Here is a 22,706-nt window from a genome sequence, read left to right as displayed (position 1 = left end):
GGTGCTGGGGTCCCCATCCCTGCAGGGATTCAGAAATGTGTAGATGTGGCACTTTGGGATGTGGTTTAGTGGTCATAGTCGTGTTGGGTACATGGTTGGACTCTATGATCTTAAAAGTCTTTTCCAACCTCAGTGATTCTATGGTAAATCCCCCTTGTGTTCGTGAGGCAAAGCTGGTTAACAATGCAATATGTACTAGTACAGGATGGAATTAGGTGCAGTATTGGCAAGAAATTTGTCACTGTGAGGGTGGAGAGACACTGAACAGGTTGCCTGGAGAGGTCATAGATGCTCCATCACTAGAGGTGTTCAAGACCAGGTTGGATGGGGCTCTGAGCAACTGGAAGGTGTTCCTGTCCATGGCAGGGGGGTTGGAACAAGATGATCTTTATGGTCCTTTCCAACCCAAACCATTCTATCATTCTGTGGTAGCATTTTCATTATTGTACAGAGAGATGAAAGAAGTGTTCCATGTGGAAACTTAGGAACTCAAAATATTAGAATAAGCAAACATTCAGGTAAAGAGTATTTTGGTTAGAAACATAACACTAACAAGAAAAATAAGCAGTTAAAATTGTGACCACACAAAAGCAGCAGAACATTCACAAGGTGAAGTTCCCAGAGCTGTTTAGTTTCTAGCACCCAATGTTCACAGAGCAAAGCCCCAGTTGTGCCCTTAGGGCAGAACAGATCAAGGGGAGTGCAAAAAGTGATACTTTCCATCAACTCTTCAAACTAACTACCTTTAATATCCTTGACACTGAACAACTTACACTCCTTAACTCCCAGACAGCACCACAGGCACTTCAATTAGAAGCAGGACTTGGCTACAAGACTCCTGTCCTTGGAGGTCCAAGGACCTGCCCTGGGGTGGCTGCCACAGCCCAAATGGTGAAATTCAGTAGCAACAGGACAGATTGTTATGTGAACTGGGGAAAAACTTTTGTGTTGACAAGTCCAATTAATATTTCCACTATATTAAATCATTTAGAGAAAGCTAGAATTGTGCATTCAAAACCTGTCAAATACAGATCTCAAAGTACTGAGCTCATGATGAACCAGACACAGCAGTGATGGCAGCTCATAAAAAAAATTGGCAAGCATAAAATGGAATGACTTTTACAAAAAGGAGTTGAAAGAAGATGATATCAGATGTAGACACAGGATTACCTACAGTAGGATGGAACACTGCTGAAGGCTGAACTCCAACCACCAGTGCCAGCTTCCAGCCAGGGTGCAGCACCACCGTGGGGGCTGCTGGGGTGAAGAACAAACCCCAGGGCAGGGCTGAAAATGCTGACAGAGGGGCAAAAAAAATGCCAGTGACAGAAGAGAACTAATTTTCCAGAAAATCCCTTCTCAGTTTGTATCACTTCATGTTTAGCTAAGAGTAGAATTTATCACTTGTTGGTATGTGGTATTTATCTTGCCTGATCAAGTACCTTATTCTAATTTTTTAAGAAAGGACTGATGGACTTGCATGAGTTCTTTCAATTAATTTTATTGAGTAGCCAAATCTGATAAATTAGCACAGATAAAATAAGCATTTGCATGTGTTACAAATGACTTTTTACAGGAATAAAACAGTGAAAATTACAAACTGTAAAAAGGTGGACAAGTAAATCCTGTCTCAAATTCAGAAGGGGGGAAGATTTATAACTTCATACTGAAGATCCAATGTTTGAGTTCAGAAAACAAAGATTCAATATTACAATATTATACACTACTTTACAAAATTAAATTTACTATAAGGATTACATCCATAATAGTAAACAGAACCTTAAAATCACATTTAATGGTCCCTTACTTAACAGCCATTCTGCATCTTTGATTAAATTCTGTTAAGAAATTAATTCTAAATAAAATAAAAATGAATCATTCTAGTTATTGCAACACAGTCTATGTGGACTTTGACTCAAATATATTAAATTAAAAACAATAATGAAAGCAAAGTAAAATGGATGGTAACAATGTTGGCTGAACACTAACATCTCAAATACAGAAATAGTTTAAAAAAAAAAGGTCTTCAACCAGAAAAATAGAGAACACTTGCAGTGGTAAAGCTGTCATGCTGAGATCTAAATACCAGAGCCACTCTTGCCTGTCTTTGCAGTTCATCTTCCATGTCCTGATTTTTTCAACAGGAGGTAAAAATGCCACATTTTAGGTCATTTTTGTGTTGGTCTGTCCTGTGTCACCCCTACAGCAACACCCAGGGAACCAGCAGCCCCTTCCTGCTGGTTAAACCAACCCCTTCCAACATGGAATTTCTTCCAAAGCAAAGAGCACGTTCATCTGATCCTGGTTTATAAAGGTCTGCTCTGTAAATTAGGGACTAATTCAAAGTTGTTAATTGCCACAAAGACTGACATCTTTAGCCATTAGTCTGGTGTACATAAAGCAATGAAGCCACCTCCAACTTAAAATAAAAAACCCATCAGGGATACAGTAGCAAAATACAGTCATAGTAAGAAACAAGACTTTGGGTGGGCTCTTAGATGCAAGGATGATTTTCAACATCTGAGTGATAATATACCCAAAACATGAGTTTTAAGTCATACCCTATGCAAGTGCATAGCTTCCATTTATGGTTTAAATGAGGAGACCCCCTTTCCCTCAGAAAAAAAAACCAATAAAATCAGACTGTCAAAACTTAAAACCCTTTGTCACTATAACTAGAAACTGTGCAATTCTCTGAAAAGCTGTTCAAGTAAATACATTCCTGTTTGCTCCACAGACAGCAGACAGGGAAGCTTAAATTGGTGCTAGAATAGTCTTTTCATGCTCCTTTAGACATTGTTCTGAACTCCAGCTTCTTGTGCTTGAGTGACAAGAACAATGTCCCCCAAAAAAACTCCTCCCCTGAAGTAAGGCAGCTCCTGACGTGCAGCTGACAGCAAATGATTTGTTACCCTAGGACATCCTTGGACAGTATCTCACAGAACCTAAGTTAATCAGCCTAATCTCACTACATGTTGGACTGCTTTTTAAGTGTTTTATCTGTTCAAGTTACTTGCCCCAGGGAGTCTTTGCAAGACCAAGATTTTTCCATATGAAATAATTCCATGGGCACAGGGTCTTGCTCCTTACACAGCTGCAGTTAGAAAATAAATGTTGAAAGCTTCAAGCATGTCTCAAACCATAAACAAATCTTTTTGTCTTTGGAAAATAATTTCCCATTTTAACATCAGAATATTCAATGCTGTCTTGAAACACCAGGTTTGAAGTGCTGTCACACCAATTCACATCAGATTTTAGGGGCCCAACATTCAGTTCATGTAAACAAGAGTCAAAAAGTCTACTACATGTAAATCAAAATATCTGAGATCACCTTCCTTGCCCTTCCCCTCCCACACCAAACTGAAATTAAAACTACTCCTTTTATGGAAGGAAAACAAAGCTTGCATCTATCTAAGTCTACTCTTGCTGCTGACACAGCCACTGACTTTTTAAAATACATCTCATGTAGGGCCCTGCTCCTACCCCCTTATTTAAAAATTCAAATACTGACTAATTAAAAGCTTGAACAAATTCAGCCACCCTGTGTGGGCTCAGCTTACCTCTAAGTCCTATCAGCCCCAATCCAAGCCAAGCATGGATCCTACACTTCACAAGTATTTGTTCAGTTCACAATGAACAGTTGTTTCATTGCTACTTTAAGCATTAAGTTGAACACTGAGATGCTCTCTCTGTAATCACTGGATGCACTTAATTTCCCTGCCAATCATGATCAGTATTTGTGAGGTTTTTATATCTAGCAGCAAAAAAAAAAGCAAAGAGTTACAGAAATATACATTTTGAACAACAAAGAACTCCTTTATTTTACAAAATGTATTTCACCTTTTCAGTATTGCCTTTGTAAATATACTTCATGCTGCAACTACTTACAGTAAAAACATGATTTGCAGCAAATTAAAGGTGCTCAACCAGTTCCAACAGTTTGATTTTCTTTTTTTAAGGTACAATATTATGTTGCTGAACGTTTGATTCTCAGATGTGGTCCTTTATTTGCTTTAGTTGGTTGAAATCACAGTGAGAACTTCTCATCAACTGCCTCAGGCCACAGATTTAATGGAGATATTACAAGCACAATCGTTCTTTACTGCAAAATCTTTCCTTAAAGTAGTGAGCCAAAGGCTAGTGTTTCATTTATTCACTTGCTGCTGTATATGAAGAAGGAATTCATAGTATGATAAGGCTGATTCTGTTCTGTCTTCAATCATATTTTGCAGGAAACTTGATTTCAATGGACTGTCATCCCTTAAAAAATGAAAATAAGAGCTGGAGTGAAATAGTCACAAAGATCTACAGTGCAATGAATTAATAAAGTTACAGGTCAAGTGGCAAGACACGTCAAGAGTTTAAGGACATATGAAGAGAGGATCTCAAACAGCCCCAGTGATGAACCCCAACAAGTCACTTATCAGCATTTACTTCATTTAGCCAACATTAAATACTGTTCTGTGGCATTTAGTATTTTTAAGCCAGTGGAAATTCTAACTAGAGACAACTCAAAGCAAGTCACATCCATTGTCAAGTCTGTTCAGCACAGCACAAACCACCATTAAAACTGCCTCTAAGAAAGCTGAGTACTTGATATCCAAACATGGGTTGTTACAAGGTCCCTGAAGAAGCACAAAGACTGTTAAAAACCCACTTACTTTATTATATATAGTATGGGAAAGAAAGGTCTCTGTTCTCTCAGCCAAGAAATGAAAGCTGTTGTTCTGATGGATTCTGCAGTTTCAAGTTCTGGGAGATGGGTCTAAGAAGCAAAAAGTATCATGAAGACATACATGGAATTTTGCAGAAAACAGTAAAAGGAAGACATAAACCAGCCCAGGCCTCCTCTAATCAGGTATAAAGGAAACCCAGACATTTGTTTTGTCATGTATAGTTGTAATCTTTGAAAGGGCTTGAAACAGTGAAGTGCACTAAGCTGGTATCAGCAGTTGGCTACCAGTGAGGATGGAATGGGGCTGTGCTCAGTAACTGTTTTATTCCAGAAACCAAAGGCTTTCCCACTAACCCCCTGTGCTTACTAATCACAAGTGTTCCCACTCTGCTCCCAGTTAATCCTCACCAGCCTTGTCTGACTCTGCTTTCATGGCAGGATCTCTACAGTCCTACCCTGGAGAAACTCCAAGAGAGGCAACAGAAATTACTTCCATGAACCTGCATTTACAGTTAATAATAACTAGGGGGCTGATAATTGAATAGTGGTATTTTAGTTCTTATGAAAATAGTATTCTGGCAGCACTATACAACTGGGGCACAGCAAAGCAAGCACATACCATGTTCTGGGGGATTGAGCCATAATTTGGAACTCCGAGGACTTGGCTGATAAATCCCTGCCCACAGTTCTTCCCAATCCAGAGGAACATCACCTGAAAGGCAGTGACAACATTAATCCCACACCAAGCCACACCCTGGCAGCTTCCTACACATTCTGAGTGCTCAGAGAGAGCACGGCAAGTAAATTTGGATACTTCTTAAAACCATCACCACCCCCAACTTACCGAGCCAGCATCCATCAGGTAAGCACCATCCCTGCTCAACTTCTCCACGGACAGCTGGAGAATGGGTGGCTGAGGTATAGTCCTATCATTTATGTTAAGGGCCCCCTACAGAAAATAGCAAAAAGAAAACCAGTGGTCCACATTGATACACTGAAACAAGCACAAGAACAGAAGGTTAAATGAGAGAAGATGTATGACACTCAATACTGAAGCTGGACCTTTTTTCTCAGCTTAGTTCAAGTCATACTTCATAATTTACTATTCTCTGGTTTTTTTTTTAGAGAGTTTATTTTATCAGCTTAATCTTAGTTAATGTAGAACTGAAATACCAGATCTGTTCTGTACAAAAGAGGTGATTTCTGAAATTTTTCAGGCTTAGATAAACATCTTCTGACTGTTCACAGAGCTGCTTTTGACATTTGAAAATAAAGGAAGGTACAGAGGGACAAGTAAAGTGTAAGTTACCCCATCTTTATGTACACATGATTTATAGTGCCAGGTAATGACACAGCCAAGAAGTGAAACAAGGTAGAAAAACCCTTCCCTACCCAGAGCACTAATTCCTTCCAGAATTCATCCACCCAGCCCCAAATAAATGCATAAATGCAACAAGTGGCACAACACAAACCAGGAAGCTTCAGCTACGCAGCTCTACTGGGGAAAACCTGTGAGACTTTTCACCCACGTTTATTTTGTAACAAACCAACCTTTGGGGGATCAGACAAACAGCCCATGGAGCAATGCAAACACTCACCTCATCTGTGAGGTTATCAACCCTGTAGAGGCTGGGATGTGTCATGAGCATGAGGTAAACAAGGGGCTGGTTCTTCACCTGACACATGGAGAAAATGCGGTCGTCCAGGCGGGCGCTCGTCCCGGTCTGAAATGCTTTCTGCAAACAAGCAGCCATTTAATTTCACCTGGAGAGAAGCTGGATTTAGCACACCATCTACTGTTCATTTCTAACTTAAGTCTTAGAGATGAGGAATAGGTGTTTTCTCCTCCTGTGGTATTTTATCACTGCTGTTTTACTTCTCCGTAGCACTCTTCGGTGTTCCAGATAAAAATCATGCAAGTCTCCTTGTTCCCATTGCATGAGCTTGCACCATCAGTCCTGTCTAGTGAACACTACAGCTGAGATGAAAGCATCTGGGAATGTGTCTCACATACACCTCAAAAATGCTACTTGATAGATTTTAAAAGAATAAATATCAGAGCATTTTACAATTGCCTTTAATGTACAGAATTTAGGGTAATTCTGGATTTACAATAAAGATATATTCCTGGATCATAGGGACAAAACCCCAGCTGTAACTGAAACAAGAGCTCCCTTCTCCCACTTGACTGGTCAAACACTCAGGAAATCTCTGTGAAGAAGTTCTGATGTTATACTAGTGTGTTTGTCCATACTGACAACATGCTGGTTGGTTCCTCATCAAGGGGGAGAAATCAGAAAGTTCTCTAGGGCAGAAAGCTGGCTTGTCCAATGCCTAAAATGACTTCTAGGATCAGTTCAGGGAAATCCAATTAAAAAAATACTTACTCTAGGCTAGTCAGTGTCTTTCATATTTTCCTATTCCTCTGCTTAAAACATCTACACATTCATTTTCATACACACACTTCTAAATTCCCACTTATCAACTGGATCATTCTCCATAACGACATTCTTTAAACATCTTCTCCATCCCCTACTTCTCTCCTCTGCAGGCAAGAGCAGAAGGCCTGTGTTACCCCAATACATTTGCTCCATAAAATTATCCAAATCCCTCCATTATTCATAACATAAAACTCCCAGCCCAATACATTTGCTCCATAAAATTATGTTACAAATAATGGAAGGATTTGGATAACAGACTCCCAGGATAAAAACACCTGTAAAATCATGTTGTTATCTACCCAGGCCTGAGAAGCAGTTAAACAGGCTTTGTCTACATTGACTTTTCCAAGTCACCAGAGTGCAGAGAGATGGAATTGTTGCCTGGAGAGAACTTTATCTGTGCAAAAAGGACCATTCTCAAATCTTTAAGACATCTCAGTGCTCTAATGGCAAACTGCAGGAAGACTTTAGGTTTTATTAACCTAAACCCAGCACCATCTCACTCTCGAGTCCTACAAAAAGCCGGGAAGAGAAGCTAGAGGCTGTTTTGGACACCAAAGAAACATCCTTTGGCTTCAGACACACGTCCCTCTTGCACGGCTGGCTCTGCCCCCTCACCTGCTTCAGGAGTGCCAGGACGTAGAGCGGGAAGAGGCGCAGGGAGTGGGGGGCCACGAGCCCAGGCTGCTGGATGCCCAGCACCGCCCCGCGGTACGCGGCCAGCGAGTCGATCACCGCGTTGACCAGGGCGTCCCGAGCGTCACTCAGCGTGGCAGAGACAGACCTGTCCACAGCTGGAAACAGAACACAGCTCAGAGCACAGGCTTCTCCTCCCCTGGTAGGGATGGAGTCATGTATTTTAACTCTTTTCATTTTAATATATCCATCCATGTGTGTTAAGATGTCTTGACGACTTCTATAGTGTAGTAAAAACAAGTGATTCAGAAAAAAACTCAGAAAAAAAACCCAGAGGCCCATGATGATGCACCAGCCTAAGACTAAGTCCAGGTGACTACATACAGCCACACTGATACTTCACCCAAGCCAGGCATTAAAAGATAAACCAACCAGCCTCTTGGGTTTGCAACTTAGAAAGAGAATGTTTTCTTCTAACGTCACTCCCTTCAGGGTTACTGCTCAGAGCTCTAGAGCCATCAGCCACACACATCCACACCAGCTCTTCTGGTGCTTACCCATGTTGGCTAGCAGCCCAGTGATGGCTTGAACATCTGCCCCGAGGTAGACATCACTCAGTGTGGTGACAACAGGCAAGCACAGAGTGTGGACACGAATTCGTCTTTCCCCTGTAAGGAAAGAAAACTGTAGCCTCCAAACACAACTTGTCATTTATAAAACAAGAAATTCCACTATTTACTCAATAACAAAAAAAATAATAATTAAGACTGATTCTTATTTATCATACAAGTGGTGAATTGGGGCATTTCCAGTAGCTTTTGAAAACAGTTTTCAGTTTCTGGGTAAAGTCAACCTGTTTGCAGAGCAGAACAAAGTTTCTCAAGAAGCTTCTCAGTCTGGAAGAAGCACTAACATCAACAACATGCAGCAGCACATCAGCTGGGGTCTTGATATTAGATAAAACAGTGGGTGCTCCTCACCTTTGCTGGAGGTGTACAGGAGAGCTGACTGAAAAGAAACCACCTGCATGTCAGTGAGACTCTCCTCCACAGACATCTGCACAGCGTATCCTGCATCTGGGTTCACGTTGGGCAGAGACAACAAGTCCGTGGACCGCACGAAGAAGTTCCCGTGGAAGGTGTGGATGGAAAGACCTACAAGATGAGCACTGCAGTGAGTCAGTTTTATCTTTGTAGTTGGGGGGTACAGACACTGTTTCACACTGGCCATCGATGTTGGGGGGCTCTGTGTCAGAGTGCCAAGATGCTTCTCAATGAAATGAATTATCTTCAGGGAAGAGAACTACCCTAACAGGCAATGAACCCACAGAACCCACAAAGCTTAGCAGAAAGCAGGAATTTGGAAGTCAGATCAGACCAGAACAGTCATAAGTCTCTAGACTATAAGAACAGTCCCTTGAAGTCCCAGAAGCCCAAAGTTTCCAGTTTTAACCACTAAAATGCACCTTGGGTGCCAGTGGATAGTGTAAATACCATCTTTAATAAGTGGTCTGATTCCTGGTACTGCATTTCACTTTTCTAAACTTTGTCTTTTATCCATCTAAGCTTACCTAAAAGCTAAAACACCAGCTAAAACATTCCCAGATAACAGCAAACGCCCATGTGCCCTCTGCCCACCCCCCAAAGATAAAAAACCCAAACTGCATTCAGACCTTTGGTGCATCTTATCCTCATGACAGCCTCAAACCCAATCTTTCTAGTCAAATATCGTTTCAGTTCCTTTTGCAGCTTCTCCACCTGGACAGGGTTGTGTTTATGATGGTAAGACTGGTAGTAATAGACACTACCTGCAGAATACCTGGATATACAACCTGAAACAAGACAAAGATACGTTGGCAGAGTGCAGACAGTTGCTGCTGTGGTCTTTAAATACCCCAGTTGAATGCAATATTGCCTTTGATAATCAAACTGCTCAAATAAAATAGCTCTTTTACAGTTCTAGACCCACACAGAGAGATGTAACACAACCCTATGTTCAAGCACACATGTAGTTTTGGTATGAAATTAAATGGAAAAGTAGTAATTAAAATGCTGACAAAGCTTACTCTAAAGATGTTTACACTGCCAGTTATTAAAGGTATTAAAGAAGGAAAGTATTTCAGCCACTTATACCAGGATCACAAGAATCCTGACTCACTGAGGGACAACATGAAAACAGCCAGGTTAAATCAGGAGAGGCTGGAAGATCAGAGTCTATTCATTGCCACTGCTCATCAAGGCTGAATTTGCATCTTGACACACTAGATTAATTCAAATCAGGTTTATATACCAAATGTTAATGTAGATTCTATGTATTTACCACAAGCACGAGAGTTACACACCCTAATCAACTTAATGACTCACCTAGAGAAGCCAAGTCAGAATATTGTCCACTAAGAAGAAATAAATCCACTGCAACCTGCTGCCCTGAGCAGTCCAAGGCTAACTTCTTGTAAAAGTCAGTTGATGGTGTCAGATGTATGTCCTGATAACACAGTGGAAATTCAAACAGATTAACACATTTATTGCCTGTTTTCAGGGACACTAATAATTCATTCTCCATCACTGATTACAGTGATATCTAAAAAACCCATCAGATTATCAATCTGTATTTATAGTGCTTGGTTGTTGGGTTTATTTATTTTTTTCCCCTTTTTTCTTCTACTACTTTAACAAAGGAAGGTCAGCTCAACAAGGGAACCCCAAAAATAACCCAGAACAGGCAATTCCAGAGCCACCTACACATCCAGAGCAGGGCAGTCAATTCCCTCAATCTTTCTGCTTTTCTGACCTTTGCAGATGATCTTTGGTTTGGCTCCTCTCGTGACTTCAGTGCTCCCATTCCCACAGATGGAAGCTGTGTCTGGAAGACAGAGATTCGACCTCCAGTGGGGGACATCAGTTTAAAGGCTGCTTGCAATGCAGGTCCCAGAGCACTCTGAGTTTCCAGGGACTTGGTAAACATCTGTGGCAAGGTCCTCAACAGATCTTGAATTAGCTACAATTAAGGAAACAAAATTATTAGGACTAGGAGTCTTTGGAGTTTTCTTTATAGAGCTGATTGCTGAATATAGGCAATATTAAAGTAGCAAAGAAAAAGCCTAGAAAAAGTCAAATACTGTCTTGTTTCCAAGCTGGCATAAGTTTACAGTCATATAGATAAATTAAAAGACTTTTATATGGATGTCACTAGCTACATAAGGTCATTCTTACCTCTTTATTTTCATTTAAATTTACTAGTAAGTTCTCTGGCATTGATATAAATACATCTGAAAGAAAAAAAAAAGCATTTCAGTTATTATTTTAGCACTTTGTATCAGTCACCAGAGAATCTACAACCACTTGGCAAGCACCAGTATTTGAGATGATAACAGAGATGTAGATAATTGTACAAATTAAAGGAGAATTTAGGAAGGCTGCCTTCATCTTTCCAGTCAGGAGCAGCCACAGCATTGCTCACCAATAAAAGCTGACACCATTTCTAAAGCCATGACTACAGACACTAACGAGCTGCTCCAGAAACTCCCACCAAAGGCTGTCAAAGCCAGCAGCCACCAGCAGATATTCATCACAGAATCCATTTCTGCATACCTTCAATATCTGAAACTATAAGCATCTGAGGCTGAGAGAGACCTTCCTGAAGACTGTAGAAGTGGATTGTGCTGTCAAATGTTATGAAGCCTATTTTTGTTCTGGTGTTCCCAGGAAGCCTAAAAATGAGACATATGGTGTTCAGCAAGATGAAATTTCATTTCTGCAGGCCTTTTTTTTTTTTAAAATATATTCACTGCACCTGTCCAAGGCTGTTACCAAGTAGTTGGCTTAACAGCTACACTGCAAGAGCTTGAGTCATTGTGGAGTTAAAGCAAAAAAAAGGAGCTTATAGTAAAGTCATTTAGGGGACACTCCAGAAAGTTTTTCAAGAGGGTAATAAATGGAAGGCAAGGAAGAAACAAGCTGCAAAACACCAAGCAGTACTTATGCACGTTCAAGCAGCATGTATGTTATGAAAATTGCATTAAGAGGTACACATTCCTTTCAGCAAATTCTTATCTAAGTTTCAGCTTTTAAAAAAATACAATTCAAAAGACATCATAAACTTGAAGTTTATTCCTTTTGGGGATTGGTGAAGCAGACAGGAAAGAGCCAGAGAAACAAGCCTCAAGGCAGGAAACATTGGTGTGTTGATGTCTGTCACGAGTGTCGTAAGAAGAACAAAAATAGGAGAAAATAACATCTTAGGATGCTAAGAAAAAGGTACTTACAAGTCAAGATTGTCTAACAGGGTCTGGCAGACTGTATTCAAGTATCCTGTCTCTATTGCATTGTGAGAGACATCGAACACAAAGAGGTACACAGGTGGCTGAGGGGGACGTAGCTGAGCAAAGAAAAGATCACCTTTAAGTTTCAAAATGGCCTTTATTATATGGGGTTTATTCATTCCCCTGCAAGTCTAAACTCTGCTAAAAGAGCACACAGATGATAGCTGAAACTGTTGGGTAATTACAGAATCATAGTCTTCTTCCAGAAGACCTACAAGTATCTACATACTCTAAATGCAGAACTTGGACAGCATAAATGCTGAGATGTAAAGAACTATCTGAAGTTCTTCCCAAGAGTTCTCAGATACACTGAGAGCTGGCAATCATCCTCCATAACGAGGCTTTTCCTGACTTCCCTCTGGAAATAAAGGGAGAGAGTAACCAGAAGTAAATCAAGCCTTACCATATATTCAGATGGAGCCATAAACTCAATAGTAGCATTCTGGACTTCAGGTCTTTTATGAGGTTCTCCATAAACTCTTGTCACAGGATTATACATGAATTCTTCAGGGACTGTGCAGGCAAGTTTATATATTATTATTTCACACCAATATTAGCTGTGCTGCACTTACACAGCAGCTTTTTGTGCCTGTTGGGCAAAAATTCTTGGAAAACTTTAAAAAAGTGACAACGAGTGTCACTTTAAGTCACACTAGGTAGGGCAGCTGCTTTGTGACCTGCTAGGGTACCTTAGGGGACCAAGTCACACTTGCTGTGCTTCACAGATGACCTTGAAAGGTCCCTTCCAACCCAAAACATTCTATGATTGATGACACCACTCTCTTTACCCACAGGAAACATTCTCAAGTCTCACAGCCCCAGCACGACCGAGGACAATCCCTAGCCCTGGTACAGCCAACAACATTACAGCCCTGAAAGGCCACGTGGGAGAGGGGAAACCTTAACAGCTCAAAGCAATCAGCACGTTCAGAACCTACCATCGTTGACTCTGTAGCACAAATTGCATTTCCACCTCCTTTGGTCTAGGAAGCTGACAAAAGGGTTAATGTACGTCCGGCAGGAACGGCACCTCACAATAGTACTTGAAGTCACCACTGGCAATTGCTGGAAAAGAAAAGCTTCCTGTTTGAAAGCCTCACCACACCACAGCTATTCATAACATCATCTACACTCTGCTTTCTGGTTAGCTGCTCAAAGGATACTTGTTGAAGGAAGAGGCACTTCTGCATCCTCACAGCTCCCCACAGCTCCTTAGAGGGCTGATCGGAACCAAGCTCTAACCTTTGTGACTGTGTAGTTCCCTTTTTCAAGCCTCTAAAGTCTTGAATTCTACATGGATGGTTTAGTCCATCCAGGGACTAAGTCCTACACACACTACAGATCAAAAATCAGAAAAAAAACCCCACACATCTTTGAAAACTTACTTGAATTGTGAAAAATAATAACCTTTAAAAGAGGCTCTGCTAAATTCACAAAGGCTCCTGACTGTCTGAGGGCATCCAAACCCCTTTAACTTTCTTGATTACTGATTAAATTAGGAATCAGTTCCAGGTTTGGTATAGGAAATCAATAACTACAACTGATACCTGACAACATAAAGCTATTTAAGCTATAACAGCATTTAGATGTGTTGCCTTCTGTCGCAGTCCAACTGCTGTGCTGCCTCTAAGCTTCTGATTTTCTGAACTTTAGGAGGTTTTTTTGGATTAAAATTGAGGCTTAGAAGTTTAAAAATGGTAGGGAATAAAAAAGAAGTATCAGAAAAATGACAATGATCTGTATGGAACAGGGAGATGTCAGTAACCAGGGGGATTTTTCTGGGCCAAGATTAGCCAATATACTTGCCCTCCTTTTATAATTCCTTGTCCAGCTCTGGACTCATACAGGCACAGTTGATATTTCAGCATTTAAAGTTCTGAATGTTTGTCATACCGATAAGTCTTTGAAAGGATGAAGCAGGAGCCCCAAAGGAAGTTTGGCTTTATTCAATAAGGCCTGAGTTTGAGGAATGTTAGTCAGGGTACAGCGGAACAACCTACATGGAGGACAAAGGGTTATTTTCAGAGGCTTTCAGAGAATGAAATGATTATTTCAGTTGTACAGAACATCCTTTATGTTTTTCTAGAGCTGGTGATGGTGAATTTCAGTTTCCAGATAAAGAATCTTCTCCAACTCTGTCGAATCATTTTGGTTTAGTCTGAGCTTGACCCAAGGGACAGGCTTTTGAGTTCTGGTGATATTTTAGACACATGCTGCTTACACAGAACTCGAGTGTCACTTTAAGTCACTCAAGTCAAAGTTAAGTCTAGCAACATTAGAAGCTGCAGCAAATCTTCAGACACTAACTGTTATTTTGGAATACCATTTTGAGGTGGTCTTCTACACAAATCTGAACCAGCAAAGTTTAAAAAGTTCTCTTAAAATTACACAAAAAAACCCCAAGGTATAAACAACCCCACAGTCATTTCAGGGACTTCAGATCTCAGGAGTTTCCACACAGTGCAGATGTGCACAGGCCTTTTTCAGACCCAGTCCAGGTAATTTGTATGCCCAGCTTCACAAAGGTGGTGTGATATCCTTTACCTACCATGAAAGGCTTGCAAGGCAGGAGCACCTGGTTATACACAGTTGGGTTGGTCTCCTCAGAGAGGTGACTTCAACAGCCAGCTGCCAGCCTCTTGTCTGACATTCCATTTACTCCACTGTTTCAAATGGTTGCTTCCTCACAGAGGTCACTCGTGTTGCTGCACTCACAAGCTGTTTGGTGTACCTCACTCAAGTGAGTTAAATCCTATTTTATATCTTTTCTCAGTCTTGTTCATTGCCAGCTATACTGGAAAAGCTTTGTACTGTAACTCTCTAAAGAGGTGACTTCAACAGCCAGCTGCCAGCCTCTTGTCTGACATTCCATTTACTCCACTGTTTCAAATGATTGCTTCCACACAGAGGTCACTCCTGTTGCTGCACTCACAAGCTGTTTGGTTTACCTCACCCAAGTGAGTTAAATCCTATTTTATCTTTTCTCAGTCCTATTCCTTGCCAGCTATACTGGAAAAGCTTTGTACTGTAACTCTCTAAAGCTGCCTTGCAAGCAACATATTTTCCTCATACTTTCTACACAGATAATTTCCCTCACTTCCAAGTTTAAACCACTTACCACCTTTATCATAACACAGTGAAGCCCATTTTCAATGTTTTCCACTCACAAAATTAAGAAACTATTTTGTGAAGCATTATGTATACAAGTAGGAATTTATACTTCTATTTATTTTGATAAATTATAGTAAATGGATAATCTTACTCAGGGTTACAGTTGAGCTTCTGGATGTCTTCGTGCAGGTTTGGGACAGGAGCCTTCAAGAGGGTCGTAGGGAGAATATTTCTCTCTTGAAGAAGATTCACAGGTCTTAATCCTTCTTGGTTTAGACTCAGACCACTCATAGATGCAGTTAAGTGATTAGTGGCCAGGGCAGGCTAGAGGCAAATAAAATTTCAGAAATGAACACCAATTATTTGGGAGAAACCCACAGTTCATTTAAAAAGCAAACATATTTCACTTGGTGGTGGTTGTTTTGTTTGTCAATTAGCTGCCATCCTATTACGCTGATATATTTAGAAACACTTCTTGTTACATAAACTTGGACTCCAGCACGTAACAAAACAGCAGTAAAAATTAGCACATGCTTTCTACAGAGCTCTTGAAATACAGGGGCTGAAAACACAGGGGCTGAGCTGGCAGAAGCATTGGTCAATTCACTTTGAAACATCAGGAGGAAGAAAAAAAACCCACAAATCCTTCAGCCAACAACAGCAATCCAAGGGAAGGAAAACATGCCAAAGGCAGAAGGTTTCAAGAGAAATGTTCTGAACAGATTCAAGGATAGAACACTTCAGAAAGAGCTGGCACAGTTCTCCCAGACTGGTACCCAGGTGTCAGCAGAAGCATTAGTTTTGTGTGAGATCTGCCAGGCTGTGAAGATGCCCCAGAGAAGAACAGAGCCCAGGGATGCAGAACTCACCCCACGGGTGGGCCAGAGGTAACAACCAGCCCATCTTTACCTGGTGGAAATGCTTGGATCCATCTGGATATTGCAAAGCAGATGCTTGCACCCCTGGTGCACCAGGTGGGGAAGTATTTTGGTAGCCTGGAGGTAAGGTGGGGTAAGAATACCCAACGCTTCTATTCACCTTAAGATTTGGGGGTGCAGGAGAATGTGGAGTTGCTAAAGGCAAAGAAAAATACTTAAAATTAATTGCTGAAGAACAGCAGCTTGCTTGATGCAATACAGCAGGAGGGCTTCTTGTCCTTGTTTAGTTTTGAAGTGTAACCAACTGACAACTGCAGCATTTTGGCAAAATCCTCTCCAGTGCCTCAGCACACTGACAGGCAGAGACATCCCCACTTGTCAGTGCTTCAAATTTCATATTTAGCTTCAAGAGACATCAAACCAAGGGTCTACATTTGCACATAGTTGCCTGAATTTCTGTTCTTGCCCAGACTCTTAAATAAAAGTCATTAAGAGTAAACCTTTTTTAATTCCACAGCCTTACCCATGAGGCCACCACCTTCTATGGCATCGTAGCTGTTCTGCACCACAGACCCATCACTGGCAGCAGATGTAGCATCACCTGTTAAGAAAGACAACCCCAGTAAATATTTTCACAAGCTACTAAGTTGTCACAAGGTTAACTGCAAAGAAATCCTACCTGCTGGATGAAGATTAAGATGAGAACAGTTTGGATCTGCTTTGTTTCTGTCCCAGGATGAAAGTGGATGAAATACACATTTTAACCTCTTTCTCTCACACACTTCCCCTGCTGACAGGACCTCAACACAAGGCATTCATAAAACTTCATCTTTTTTCCCCTCAAGGAAAACAAAAGCCCTTATACTTCTGGTTGAGTGATCTTTGATGATTACTTTAGATTAGGAACCCCCCATAATTTCCAAGCTGATATGAAGTGAGGTGTCAGGGGATGCTCCCTCCTCACCAGAGGCTGGCTGCAGATTTTAAAGCACCTTGGAATTTAGCTGCTGAGTTCCCTGAAGAACTTTTTCCACTGATAATTCACAGAAATGCCCAATTCCCTTCACTTATACAGCTACTCCTGCACTGCTCCAACACCAACAGTTTGGTTGCATACCAGTCAAGATACAAATTCCAGCTGAGATAAGAGAAACCTTGAAACAGAGAGTGCTCCCAAAGGACAGCTTTTTGTAAGTGAACTATGCCTAAATAGACAAACCCAATTATCTACTGCTAAGGAGAAGTAGGTTCTCCATTTACTTTTTATTATCACAGAAATCTTCACAGATGACCCAATGAGAGGACCTTGCATTAGATGTGGAATCTTCCTCATACCCAGTGGTCACCCTGCTTCACAGACTAAACATTTCTGTGTCTCCAGGGCCCTGGAATGATTCTCTTCATTACAAAGACTTGCTAAACCAGAGCAGTTTCCATGTGTCCAAAGCTAACCTCAATCTGAACAGATTATATTCTTGTACTCACACAGGTACCACAAACAAGAAATTGTCAGTCTGAACATACAAGGAACCAACAGCTTTGACAGAGCAAGTACATATGGAAAAATAAAACTGCCAGGTACCACGTGGCCCCATCTAGCATGGGCACTGCATGCAATACAGCTGCAGGTCTGTTTGATACAGAGCCCTGAGGAGCTCCTAAACAATGGCATGTTTGTGCAGTGCCCACAGGAGACAGAGACAGTCAGATATGTCTTCAGCAGCTGACACTTAACAGCCTCTCATGACAACCTGCAGAAAGGGAACAAATCCCAGATATGCATTTCAGTGATTTCACAGAGAAGGGAAGAATAAGGTGCAGCTGCACAAACAGGGAAGGGATCACAGGCTCCACATTTTAGCTTCCCCTGCAGAATAAAACAACACAGGAAGCCATATGCAGAGTATGTCCTCCACAGCAGCCAAGGAGGCAGAGAAATCAACTTCAATATCATTTTAGGGCACTAAAAATAAAGAGATGGCAACTATGGGAGACAGGGACGTGTCCAACAGCACTTAGAAATCTATTTCAAGCTGTTAATTATTTTTATTTTATTAACAAGTCTCAAATATTTTACTTCAGGTCCTCACCTGCTCCCTTTTGATAAAATTATGCTGCATTAGTATCAATTTTAATATCTGAGTGTCTACGAAACGTTGTCCATTCCACTAGAACACTGTCCTTGACTTTAAAGGTTGCATATTAGAACAAGTTGTAATGTTCAAATCCAACAAGAAGAGCAAATCATTTCTTACCCTCTGGATTTGTAGCTGAGTTTAGCTGAGACTGTGTATTAGGTGGTCCTGCAATCAGTGTGGATGGCCTAACTAGAGGTGGACCACCCACTGGTGGAGGTCCTAAGGGTGGCCTTGCAGGGGGGTGTAGTGGAGTTAAAGGCTGAGTCACTGGTGGAGGTGCAGATCCTGTAAAGAGATTAATTTTTAAGGAGTTCAACCCAGCTGGAAAAGTCACAAAAAGTTTTGTCATGAAAACACACAGACTGAACTCTAAAATATTCCCCATTCAAAGGATTTATGCATCTCATTTATCATGAGTGTGGAAGGTTCCACAACTTCAGATTGTTTCTGTCATTGTCTTCTGGTACTGGGATCCTGTAGCCATTAGCCATGACCTCTTGCAGCTTTTTGTTGCTATTGTTGGTAAGAATTTCCAGAGGTGCAGAAAGCATCCTAAATTCAACTATTAAATCTGGGCTTCATATAAAGTTATAGCACAGCCACATATTACACAGAGAATAATGAACTAGGAAGACTCTGAACAGATCCCTTCTGGCAGAAGGCTCATCTTCCACTTCAATAATCTGATGCCAAGCAGAAATGTACAGATTCTCCAGCTACTCAAATTACTTGGGGGAAAAAGATTTCACTTGGGAAAGCATCAGCAATGTGCAGTTTGGGTAATCTCACTGTGTGAGTGTGGGGTGTTTTGCTCTGGCATGTTTAACCTTCCATGTTAAAAGTCAAAGAAAAGTTTTTCATGGTTTCTGTTTTAAAATTCTAGGACTTTCTCAAGCCATTTAGAAAGCAAATTGCATTTCCTCCCTTCAAAGAATGCCAAATCCTAAGAGCACCTCCACACCTTTGTGCCCTGTTATTCCCCAGGCCAGTGTTAACTGCTCTTCACCTCTAGGAAGACACCAGTGTATGTTAACAGAAAACTCAGCTTTTCAAAAGACAAGGCCAAATTATCCAGCATCACCAGGTCTCAACCCAGTCCAGGAGCCTGCAAGCCATACACAAAAACATCCTGACAGATGCCTGACCACACAGAAGAGGCAGCTCCAGGAGCCTGCACAGTATGGCCACATTTGAGGAGGGAAAGAAAAAGGAGGAAGAAAAAACAAAACAAAACACATGCAGTGAGGTTATCTGCTTGTTCACTTAAGTGTTTGGCACTGAAAAGCCAATGAATAATTACTCTGTGCAGGCAATTTATCACACAACTATCACAGGCCTTGGAAGTGTCTGAGATGCTGCCTGAAGCTGGCCATGCAGGCAAGGAGCTGGCAGAGCTCTGTTCTGTCAATGAGACTGATCACCAAAAGAGCTAAATTAACTGTAAAAGTGATCAATGTTCTACAAAAAAACAAACTACCAGGGAAATTGCTCAGGAGGGTTCACCACTGAATGGATAGGAGAACCCTCACAGATGTGAGACACTCATTTCATATGCCACTTCCCAAAATCCTTCACCTTTTTCCTCACCAACTCTGAAGTCCTAATTGTTTTCACAATAAACTGCTAGAAAGTTTCACAAATTCTGTCAGCATAAGACAGTTTGGACATCGTAACAAAATGAGGCATGTAACAAAAAAGCAGCACCAGGAAAAATAACCAATGGGTCTAAAAGCATTTCACAAGGAAAAAAAACACTTAACATTTACAATATTTCTGTATGTAACTCCTATCACAGTGCTCAGCCTGAAAAACCTCTAACAACAGACAGCAGTTTGGCCAAGAGCACCCTGAGCATTAACTTTGTTTCCATAATAACCACAAGTTTTGCAAGAGAGCTTTAGGGTTAGAAAAATCTTTTCACCACTGCACATAAAGTGCTAAACTTAACATTTACAATATTTCTGTATGTAACTCCTATCACAGTGCTCAGCCTGAAAAACCTCTGTAACAACAGACAGCAGTTTGGCCAAGAGCACCCTGAGCATTAACTTTGTTTCCATAATAACCACAAGTTTTGCAAGAGAGATATTTAGGGTTAGAAAATCTTTTCACCACTGCACATAGAGAAGTGCTAACAAGCTTTGAGCTGCAGAAGACCACGCTCACTGAACAGGACTACAGGTGTCCACTGTGAAACCCCAAAGTCCCCACTTGACTGAGGCATGCCAGAGTTGCAGACAACACCAGGTTGTTGGGGTAGGAGGCTCTACAGAGGGACCTGGACAGTTGGATCAATAGGCTGAGGTCAACTCTATGAGCTTCAACTAAACCAAGTGCTGGGTCCTTCACTTGGGTCACAACAACCCCAGGCAATGCTCCAGGCTGGGGGAAAAAGGGCTGGAAACTGCCTGGCAGAAAAGGACCTGGGGGTGCTGGTGGCCAGCCAGCTGAACATGAACCAGCATGTGGCCAGGTGGCCAAGTAGGCCGGGGCGCAGCCAGCTGAACATGAACCAGCATGTGGCCAGGTGGCCAAGTAGGCCAACAGCAGCCTGGCTTGGATCAACACTAGTGTGGCCAGCAAGACCAAGATCATCCCTCTATATTTGGCACTGGTGAGGCCACATCTCAAATTCTGAGTTCAGTTTTGGGCCCCCCCACTCCCAGAAGGACCTTGAGGGGCTGGAGCGTGGCCAGAGAAGGGCAACGGAGCTGGGGAAGGGTCTAGAGGCCAAGTGTGGGGAGGAGCAGCTGAGGGAGCTGGGGGTGCTGAGCCTGGAGCAAAGGAGGCTCAAAGGAGACCTGAAAGGACATTCTAGAGAGGTTGGTGCTGGTCCCTTCTCACAAGGAACAAGCAATAGGACAAGAGGAAATGGCCTCAAGTTGTGCCAGGGCAGACACAGGTTGGCTATGAGGAGAAATTTCTTCATGGAAAGTGTTGTCAAGCTCTGGAGCAGGCTGCCCAGGGAAGTGGTCGAATCACCATCCCTGGACATGTTCATAAGTCATGAAGATGGATGCTCAGGGACACATTTTAGCCAGGGCCAAGGTAGAGTTAGGTCAATGGTTGAACTTGATGATCTGGAAGGTCTTTTCCAACCTAACTGATTCTGTGATTCCAACAGCCACCTGACAGAACAATGAAGGTCACAGAAACACCATAACCCACACACAGCTTCCCAAAACAAGACACTGTCCAGGACTTGGTTGCTTCAGCCAACTGCAACACCTGCCCTGCTCCCACAACTTCCAGTTTAACCCAAAGAAACCACCCCAGTATCTGCAACGTGCATCTGCTTTGACAACCTCACTCCACTAACAAAGGGCTGCTGCAGAATCCAGTCTACATTCCTTTTTATAAAAAGGAACACTGAGAAATGAACGGGCACTGGCAAAATATCAAAGGGTTCTGGTTACCTGGCTTCATATAGCTGTTCTGGAGCAGAGGACCTCCTGGAGAAGCAGCATAGTGATAATTTCCCAGAGGGTTTGTATTTCCCGACAGCGACGACGGTGGCTGAGCTGACCCTGTCCCTGCCACGTGAGCCAAATGGCTCATCTGAGCCCCAACAGGCTGACTCAGGGGAGCCTGGCTGTACTGCCAGTTTGAAAGCACTGGTGGGGCAGCTCCAGGAGGAAAGCCACCAGCAGATGAGACAGCAGCAGAGTTCTGCGACGGAGGCGGCGGCGCTTTTGGAACGGGACCCGTCTGTTGTGCTGGTGACCCAGAGAAAGGGGCCACTGGTGGTCTGTTAAGAGTCTGCCCAGGTCCTTGGTAATTGTTTAATTGAGGAACATTCTGAGAGCCACTGTAGTTGTACTGTCCAGAGGATGGATGGGGAGGAACCTTGGCCGGCACCTGGTTGGAGTACGATCCTGGAGTGGCAGGGCTGTACCTCTGGCTGTCTGATGAAGGTATCAGCTGGTTTGGAACAGGACCTGGAAGGAAAAAAAACACCAAAACAAACCCCTTAGAAAGTCAGCATTGTGTATCTCTTCTGAAAAGATGAGATCTCCCTGGGAATCTCCTTTTTCAAACAATCAGGTATAAGTGACACGAGCACAACCCATCCTCCTGGACTGGGATTCACACACAATCCTATTCCTCTCTCCAGATGCACCCCAAAGGAAGCCAGCCAAAGAGGAGCACCCTCCCACAAGCAGGGCAGACCAAAAGTGGAAGCATCCATTACATAATAACTCTGCTTCCCTCATGATTGACACCAACTTGAACTTCACCTTACCACAAAGACACGGCCAACCAGTTTCGGCACAGCTCACTGGGCTGTTTCTCAAGTGACAGAGTTAATCTATGGAAGTCTCTGCAGTTAATTTTAGTCAGAGAATTATTCACACACATACCACTCCTATGAACAGCCAGCTGGTCACACAGATGAAATGAAGGGTAATTTGATCATAAAATAATTGACCAATCAGGAAAATAAAACTTGAGAGGTGCGTGATGCTTTTTATGTGTTTGTTGGTTGGTAGAGCTAAATTAAGTTTT

At 42.1% G+C, this 22,706-nt stretch overlaps 1 protein-coding gene across 1 annotated transcript; it reads right to left on the bottom strand.

The window, feature by feature from the left end:
• Window positions 1–3,772: 3,772 nt before the first annotated feature.
• SEC24A (SEC24 family member A) lies at window positions 3,773–22,138 on the bottom strand (the record flags this gene model as incomplete). The annotated part of the gene is made up of 22 exons (XM_008945480.1): window positions 3,773–4,260; window positions 4,662–4,765; window positions 5,295–5,387; window positions 5,520–5,624; window positions 6,274–6,411; window positions 7,735–7,910; window positions 8,310–8,420; window positions 8,733–8,906; window positions 9,425–9,583; window positions 10,116–10,236; window positions 10,543–10,749; window positions 10,965–11,020; window positions 11,343–11,461; window positions 12,017–12,129; window positions 12,477–12,586; window positions 13,012–13,138; window positions 13,967–14,069; window positions 15,336–15,508; window positions 16,094–16,257; window positions 16,586–16,663; window positions 18,318–18,485; window positions 21,617–22,138. Coding segments are annotated over 22 exons (3,236 nt in total), but the record flags the coding sequence as incomplete, so codon positions are not given.
• Window positions 22,139–22,706: the final 568 nt, after the last annotated feature.

The sequence above is a fragment of the Merops nubicus genome, unplaced genomic scaffold, assembly GCF_000691845.1.
Source record: "Merops nubicus isolate BGI_N331 unplaced genomic scaffold, ASM69184v1 scaffold2338, whole genome shotgun sequence".
NCBI lineage: Eukaryota > Metazoa > Chordata > Aves > Coraciiformes > Meropidae > Merops > Merops nubicus.
Note: the sequence above shows the minus strand (reverse complement) of the source record. Positions and strands in the feature narration are given on the sequence as shown.